Source organism: Triticum dicoccoides, chromosome 5A (genome assembly GCF_002162155.2).
Source record: "Triticum dicoccoides isolate Atlit2015 ecotype Zavitan chromosome 5A, WEW_v2.0, whole genome shotgun sequence".
Classification (NCBI taxonomy): Eukaryota; Viridiplantae; Streptophyta; class Magnoliopsida; order Poales; family Poaceae; genus Triticum; species Triticum dicoccoides.
This window is the reverse complement of record NC_041388.1, coordinates 35,859,185-35,867,708: the sequence shown is the minus strand read 5'-3', so window position 1 is coordinate 35,867,708 and position 8,524 is coordinate 35,859,185. Positions and strand designations below refer to the sequence as shown.

At 48.9% G+C, this 8,524-nt stretch overlaps 1 protein-coding gene across 2 annotated transcripts in view; it reads left to right on the top strand.

Annotated features, from left to right (window-relative positions):
- Positions 1–8,200, top strand: part of LOC119298945 — a 19,681-nt gene extending 11,481 nt beyond the window's left edge. Inside the window, exons 4-7 of one of the 2 annotated variants that reach the window (XM_037576256.1) lie at positions 5,889–6,013; positions 6,599–7,029; positions 7,102–7,198; positions 8,024–8,200. In XM_037576256.1, coding sequence (XP_037432153.1) covers positions 5,889–6,013; positions 6,599–7,029; positions 7,102–7,198; positions 8,024–8,025 — 655 coding nt within the window. In that variant the 3' untranslated portion in view covers positions 8,026–8,200. Of the gene's footprint in view, positions 1–5,888; positions 6,014–6,487; positions 7,030–7,101; positions 7,199–8,023 lie in introns of both variants that reach the window. The other variant, XM_037576255.1, reaches the window with a different exon arrangement.
- The last annotated feature ends 324 nt before the right edge of the window (positions 8,201–8,524 follow it).

The window sequence follows — 8,524 nt, the reverse complement described above, 5'->3', positions numbered from 1 at the left end:
CCTCTCACTCGGAGGCTTAGCTGCAGTCCAAGCACTCGCCTAAGTTATCAAAATCCTACCGAGTGTAGAGCAACCACTCTCACTCGGAGGCTTAGCTGCAGTCCAAGCACTCGCCTAAGTTATCAAAATCCTACCGAGTGTAGAGCAACCCTCTCACTCGGAGGCTTAGCTGCAGTCCAAGCACTCGCCTAAGTTATCGAAATCCTGCCGAGTGAAGAGTAAACCTCTCACTCGGGGGCTTAGCTGCAGCCCAGTGCTCGCCTAAGTGGACTGAAGAATAAGTCGATTGCAGTAAAGGCGCCTTGCTTTGAACCTGCAAAAGACATTTCGAGCCAAAGGCAATCATATTCAAGCACCAAATTCAAGTTTGAATCGATATCTAAAGGAACCGAGAGTGCTCAGGCGTTAAGCCTGTTAAGGTTTATCGGTTACAATTCCACTCGGCATACCGAGGCAAATTTAAAAGCGTCGAGCCAGAAGAAGTTTTTTACCCCTCATGTGGAGGGCTGGAAGGAGCAACGAATTCATCAAGGTCAATTCCGTCGGCGATCCGAGTGGCAGCTGCAAGGAAAGTTTCCATAAAGGACCTGAAGTCGTGCTTCTTGGTATTGGCCACCCAAGGGCCGCCAGCTTCTCTTCTCGTGCATCCTTACAGTGGACTCGGGCAAGACACATAGCAACATCTGCACCACACCGAGCCGAGGACTTCTTCCATTCCTGCACTCGACCAGGGATCGTGTTCAACCGGGCCATCAGCGATTCAAGGTCATTCTGAAGTGTCTCCTCAGGCCAGAGCGTCGAGTCGATGCGGGATGTGGCAGCCTTCAGCCTTGCGAGATAGTCCACGACAGCTGCAACACGGGACTCCAGTCGGAGAACATCCATGGCAACTTCATCGTTCACCGGAGAATTGACGGGGTCGAGGTTTGGCTCCAGCCGGCTAGTTTCTTCTTCAAAGTTTTGACAAAATTCTGCAAGGGTGATCACTAAGTCAAGGAGATGGTCGAATGGAAAAATCACAATTGGAAATGTCTGCCAAGCATAGAGGTTTACCTTCAAGCATAAGAAACAGCTTCTTGGCAAGTCCACTCAGGAAGGCCTCCAGATCAGTTTTCTTCCCAGTCAATTTGGCGACTTGGTCGGTCAGGGCAGCTTTATCAGTTCTCAGTCGACTGACCTCCTTGTTGGCAATCCCAAGAGCAGCTTTCAGATTGGTATTGTCTTGTTCGAGCTTGGTGACTGAAGCTAACTTCTCGTCAGCAAGCTTGATCTTCTCAGCTAGCTCAAGGTCTTTCTTCTGTTGGGCCTCCCTTACCTTACCTGCAAGTTACAGCAAGATCAGATTTTGAAACAAGCAAGGGGAAAAGCAGTCGTCAAGGTCTCACCAAACATACCTTCGGTCTCCTCCTTTGCCTTTGTCAGCTTCTCCTGAACCAGCTTCAAGCTCAGCTCGACTTGAGTATGTTTGTGTTCCAGCTCTGAGTAGCGAGCCACAAGATCACAAGAGTTCTGCGAAGAACCAATCGACTAAATGTCAAATATAATTCACTTCCAAGTGAAAAAGGGAAAAACTCACGTTTCTAAGACTACAGCCGAATACAAGCATTCGACCGTAGTCTCGGGGACTACACCCAGTGGGTGCACTCAGCGTGCCCCCACTAATCCTGTTGAAGACAAAGTCGACCAGTCGACCTCAAAAAAAAAGAAAGAAAGAAAGATGTATTCTCTAAGACTGTGATCAACTGCAAGCAGTCGACCACAGTCTCGGGGACTACACCCAGTGGGTGCACTCAGCGTGCCCCCACCGGTTTGTGAAATCCAGTCGACATAGTCGACTGACAGAAAAATTGACATCATAAAGCCTAAGGCCGACTGCCAGCAGTCGACCTTAGCCTTGGGGACTACACCCAGCGGGTGCACTCAGCGTGCCCCCGCTAACACGGAGTTCATTCGACACACCCAATGGGTGACTACTATAGATTCCGGAAAAGAAAAGTTTTTGGTAGCATATCCAACAGAACAAACAGCGGTCGACTGACCTGGACATTGCTTTGGAGGGCAGAACTGGCGTCATAAGCCGCCTGGCTCGCATCCCGGATGGTCTTCAGCTGCTCCATCATGATTCCCGCCTGGCGTATCGCCTCCTTCGCTGCGCCGGCTTGGTCCTCTGGGACGTGGTGCGTCGTGAAGAGGGAGGGCTGCTGAGCACTCGTCAATGGATCTGCGAAGGACACCGTGTGTCGAGTGATGTTCTCTTCCTCCACAGTCAGAATCTCGGGCGCCGTCACATCCTGAGGCACCTTACTGGCGGACGTTTTCCGACTCCTCCTGCACTTCAGCGGCTCTTCATCCTCATCATCATCAGGGAGATTGATAACAGTATTGGGTGGAGCTACAGAGAAAGATCAGGATCAGAGATCGCGAGTCAGTCGACTAAGAACAGCGTTAAGAATACAGTACCTGGGTTCGAAGTTGCTGCGTCCTCCATCTCGTGGTCATCAGCCCGGGCCGAGGTTTCAGAAGTAGCAGCACTGCAACTCCAAAGGATCAGTCGACTAACTTCAGCGTCGACCAGAGACAAAGTTCACACAAAATAAGAAAACATGAGCAGCACGGTTACCCTGATATGGTGGGGATGGACACCTTCATCTTCGGCAGGAGCTTGATCGGCTTCGACGAGGCCGCCCTGGGCTGCTTCGGCGCCTTTTCAGTCAGCACCGGAGAGGTGGTCCGAGGGCGCTTGGTCGACTGAGTGGCGGTCGCAACCCCCTTACCACGTTCGGTCGAAGGGTCGTGCACAAGCTTCGACCGCCTTTCTGAGCGCGGTGGTACGACCTCCTCCTCCTCTTCTTCCTCGTCCTCGACGTCATCTTCATCACCGTCATCATCATCATCGTCGTCATCATCCTCTGCAACATCCGAGTCCCATTCCTCCTCTTCCTGGCTTTCGCCCCCGCTCGCCTCGCCCTCCTCGGTCGAAGCTTGTGCCCCATTGGGCATCGAGTACAGCTCGGTGAGGGCCTAGCAGATGTCCAGACAAGGATCAGTCGACCAGTCGGCAGGGTAAACAGAAATAGATGCGACAAGAGCGCAGTGGAGAGCAGGGCAAGTGTACCTTGTTTGGGTCGCTGTTGTGGTCGAGTGGAGGAATCCTTCTGGCTCCGCGTGGGTTATCCTTGTTTCCGGTATCGGCTACCATCCATCTTTCCAGAGTGACGTCGTCGACTGCTTCTGGATGGACTCTAGTCTCGTCTTCGGTCCCACAGTATAACCACATGCAGTGGCTCCGGAACTGAAGGGGCTGGATGCGACGCCTGAGGAAGACCTCCAGGAGGTCCATGCCCGTCACTCCCTCCCGAACCAACTGCACCACGCGCTCCATCAACATCTTCACGTCAGCTTTCTCCTCCGGAATCAGCTTCAGAGGGGAGGGCTTGTTCACTCGGTCCATGGTAAACGGAGGGAGTCCACTCGACTGTCCTGGCGTCGACTGGACCTGGCAGTAGAACCAAGTCGACTGCCAGCCTCTGACGGACTCGGGAAAGGTCATGGGCGGGAAGGTGCTCTTATTCCTCACCTGGATCCCCAGACCCCCACACATTTGGACGACTCGGGTTCTCTCATCACCTGGGCTCGCCTTCTTCACGGTCTGAGAGCGACACGTGAATATATGTTTGAACAAACCCCAGTGCGGTCGACAGCCCAAGAAACCCTCACACATGGACACGAATGCAGCAAGATAGGCAATGGAGTTTGGGGTAAAGTGGTGGAGCTGCGCCCCGAAGAAATTCAAGAAGCCACGGAAGAAAACACTCGGCGGCAAGGAAAACCCACGATCAACATGGGTGGCCAAAAGCACACACTCACCCTCTTCTGGCTGAGGCTGCCACTCCATCCCCGGAAGCCTCGCAGCTCCGTGAGGGATCAAGCCCTCGTTGGCCATGTCGAGGAGGTCCTTCTCTGTGATGGTCGACTGGATCCAGTCTCCTTGGACCCAGCCCTTCGGCAGACGGGATCTGGACGAGGACCCTCCGCGGCTGGTGGATCTCCCCTTCGCCTTCTCCGACGCCGACGCCTTCTTTGCACGCTCCAGCGCCGCCGTCTTCTCCTTGGCCATGGTCGCCGGCGAGATGCGCGAAGGGAAGTGGTGCGGGGGCGAGAGCGAGCACGCTGGGCGGAGAAGAAGGAAGCAGAGAGAGGGAGAGAATGCTGAGGCGCAGCACAGAAATCCTCGCCGGGCACATTTATAAGGTCCCTTCTGAGTGGATGACAGGTGGGCCCGTCGATCTAATCATATCAGGGAGCAGTTATGCAGACTGGATACGTGGCGAAAAAGGCGGCGCGGAGATCGAGGCGTCTATGCCCCGTCCCATCCGAACGCCGCGGTCCGCCCCGCTTCGCGCGCGTCCCCAAATTTCGCATCCCGCGGAATCCGCGAACAGCAAATCAGTCTGTCAGACGCGGTGTTTCCGGCGATCCGTCGCTCGGAGATTGTCGAAGCCCGAAAGATCACTCGACGCAAAAATAGAATGGATCGAGTCGACTGAAGGCAAATTGCTCCCTGTCGACGAAGAGATTCTTTGGTCCAGGACAACGCACGACCAGGGCACAAAGGTTAATCGGAAACGACATCAACTCCTTCCTCACTCGAAGCCTCAATCCATTCGGGGGCTAATGATGGGGTTATGTACCTAGAGTAGGGTCATGGACCTGATCTAAGTACCTTACCCAAGGACACCCTTAGAAGAAGTCGCCTTCCAGTCGACCAACGAGAGACACACTCGACTGACTTGAAGGACTCGACCACGAAGACTCACTCGACCACCAGAAGGTCAGGAGGCACTCTGCACTGCAACGGCCTGTAATCAAGTAGACTTTATGATAGTAAAGGCACTTTATGTGGGGCGTTACCAGTAATGCCCCAGACTTAACTCACCTTAAACCCTCTCCTACGTGGGCTGGCTGGGGTCCTGGCGCACTCTATATAAGCCACCCCCCTCCACAGGCAGAAGGGTTCGGCACCTTGTAACTCATATACTCATAATCCACTCGACCGCCTCCGGGCTCCGAGACGTAGGGCTGTTACTTCCTCCGAGAAGGGCCTGAACTCGTACATCCCTTGTGCTTATAACCTCTCCATAGCTAGGACCTTGCCTCTCAATACCTACCCCCCACTCTACTGTCAGGCTTAGAACCACGACAGGCGGCGCGGGGTGGCTGGTCGAGGCTAGGTGTGGCGGCGGCGCGGTTCCTATGTGGCTGCACGGGAAGGTGGATTGGATTGGAGGGTAGATAGGGCTGATGCAAAACTATGGCGATGAGGTGCGATGGGGAGGGGAGGGTGTGGCGGCGCGGTGGCCTTGGGGTGATAGGGGCACAATGCTGGGAAGATGGGTCTAGTGCGGCGTTTTTTCTTTTAGTTTAGGGCGGTGGGGTTTGCTCCTGCAGTATTTGTTACTTTTGAGTGGGTTTGGCTGATCTAGGAGGGTTGGTTGTAGAATATTTCATCTACAATTCTCAAGGGGTGGTTGTAGAATGGACCACGTTACACATGTATATAATCACCTTTTATTATGCTTTAAATCACTGGTAATTATTGTGATCACTATCCAACCTATGTAATAGACATATATATCACAATCTTATGATTAATTGATCCTATATTTTGGAAATATATTCTCTTTTGCCCAAAATTTGGGATTATTCTTTTTGAGAAAAAAATAAGTACCAACAACACAACCATTTAGACAATGCATGCAAGAACAAAAAAATTTCGGAGTAACCCACCGGCGATCTGCTAGTTTGTACTAATATTTTATTTCCACTGCACAATAACTAATATAATGTTTTTACTTCTACTGCACACTAACTGAGATACTGTTTCACAGAGATCTACTTGATATCTTGGACAAGATGATTAGACGTAAGATGTGTCCGAAAGACCTTACAGTTGACAACCTATATCTGAAGACTGTGAATGGTCAACCTCAACTTAAAGTATTCTTCGATGATGGTAATTTCTTTTTTGCACTCTCCTAAGATAGTGCGTCTCTAAAATCTATACAAACACTATAATTTTATTCTACAAATAAAAAAATATTGGGTTATGTTGTGCAAAATTTTGTTTTGTGGAGGTTATTTATAAGCATATTTTAATTTAGATATAATGTTGCATATTTGCTTACACGAAAATGTGCATATGTTCGTAGGACCATCTGAATCAGATAGGATTTTCTTTTGGAAAAAGAAGACATTTTTAAGTTCCGGAAATATAGGAAAATTGATCTTGCATGTAGATGGTGAATACAAGTATGTGCACCCAAAATTTTAAAACTTCAACATTAACATATTTGACCTTTATGTTTTTTATAAGTTGCATACAAAATTATCCGCTAAGAGTGTTTCTTAATATCAACTTGTTATTGTCTAATTTAATTTATCGCTCCTGGCCACATCTGTCTGATTCACCAACTCCACTAATTCACAGTTGAGGATCTCAGGGATAAGACTCAAAAGTATATGGAAAAACTATATGTGAAACTATGTGCGGAGATAAAGAAAATTATGACAGCCGACGTTTTGATACAAATGCACACAGGGACCAGGGCGTACTGTGATTTCATTGAGAAACATGGTCCTGACTTCATTGGCAAAAATTTGGCAAAAGTTGCCAAGTTTTATCCCATTGAGTGGGATGATGAAGACAAGAGCAAGTATCTCATTGACATATTCTCATCAACTCGAGATTGTAGTGCGGCTCTTAATGCTTGTGGAATAAGATGGCCAAGAAATGAGTCTGAAGATGACATGTGTCAGGAGCTGAAAACACTAAAAGAAATGATGGAAAGAGCGAACATAGATAACAACAAAAGGAAGGCGGCGCTGAAACTTCAAGGAGCCGAGGGTAGAGCTGCGGCCAACAAGATCAGGGAATACATATGGAACTGTGATATTGACTATCCAAATGATCTTGTCAGGCTCGTGAGGAACCTATGGAAGCATTTCTCCACGTACCCTCACTACATTAAGGTAACTAATTTTCCATCTAGCTTGCATGCCAAACAAGGTGTTAATATTGATTAACCATTTGGTTAACTGCAGACGCACCTTGTGGGTAGCCAAAGTGCTGTTTTGCGCAAGTTCGAGCAGTGGTGCCCTGATGCCTGGACGTTGATCTACAACACCGTGGGCCAACCATGTATGTTGCCTTTCCTGTTTAGATTTAAACTCCTTTCTCTCGTCATGCATGTTTTTATTTTTCATTGTGCTGCTACGACATGCTTACATGGTCTTGTGTTGGGTGCTACTTAGCTCATACCACACCATGTGGTTTCTGAAAGGCGTATGTGGCCAGAGTAGAGCTGGTCTGTTGGGTCAAACATTGGCTTCCTACAGTCTCCCCATAGGTCCATGGCCAGTTGGTGTTCACAGCAGAAATTGCTAATTTTTAGTCTTGTGTAGTCTGACCATATATAGGGTCATGGCCATACCATGCAATGCAGACAATGGAAACTGGTTTGTAGGAGTACTTTGTAGCATGGTGAATAAATTGTTGCTGCATGAATATATCTCAAATCATTAGCAGGGACAAAGAGTTCAGTGCCTCCATGTCAAATGTCCTGACCTAGTACATTCTCAATAAATGCTCCTGGCATTTGAAGCAGTGGTGGTATGTCCAGAGAGTAGAATCAGGCGGACAACCAGGCATCATGCTGTGACTTGTGAGCAGGGCACCTTTTGGTCAAGTGAGCTAGCTGTGCCTGCTGCTGTAAGCTCTGCCCAGCTAACTAGCTAGTAGTAGGAGATTATGATGCACTTGACATGGCTCGGGTCTAGCCTTTGCAAAGTCCAGTGAGACCACAACCTTTTGTTTAACCCAATCCGGGGTGTCCTTTGTTCCAAAATTTTAAATAAATCAATCAATCAATCATAAAGCTTGTTTGATCTGTATATGGTTATAAATACTCTAGATGAATTTCTCGGGGGATCTGCTTTACATGCATTGGTTTGACATATTTTGCAGGAAGCAAGGAGACTGGTGGTGGTGGAGGCAGCCAAGGAGATTGCAAGCAAGGAGGCTGAAGCAACGTTTTTGGGAATTCAGTAGCATGCATGGAAGTGACGAGAGCAATGGGTATTTTTTTTGGAAAAAAAATTATATGAGACCAGGTCTCATATAAACCAGGTGAGACCCGTCCTGATGGATGACATGTGACATTCACAAATCACAAAGCATCTAATCTCTCCCCCCTGATTTTAGGTGGGGGATGGATAGATGCTTTGTGATTTGTAAATGCCACGTGTCATCCATCAAGATGGGTCTCACCTGCTAAACCGTGAGACCTGGTCTCATAGAATTTTTTTCCTTTTTTTTGACGGTGCAAAACACTGGTTGGTAAACTGCGCGTAAGAAACCAAACGAAAGATTTGGCGGTGCAAAACACCTGATCTTTTTTGTAAGATGAAAAACTGCGCTGGAAGTGTAATTTTTTGGATAGGAGCGCTGCAAGTGTAATTTTCTGGA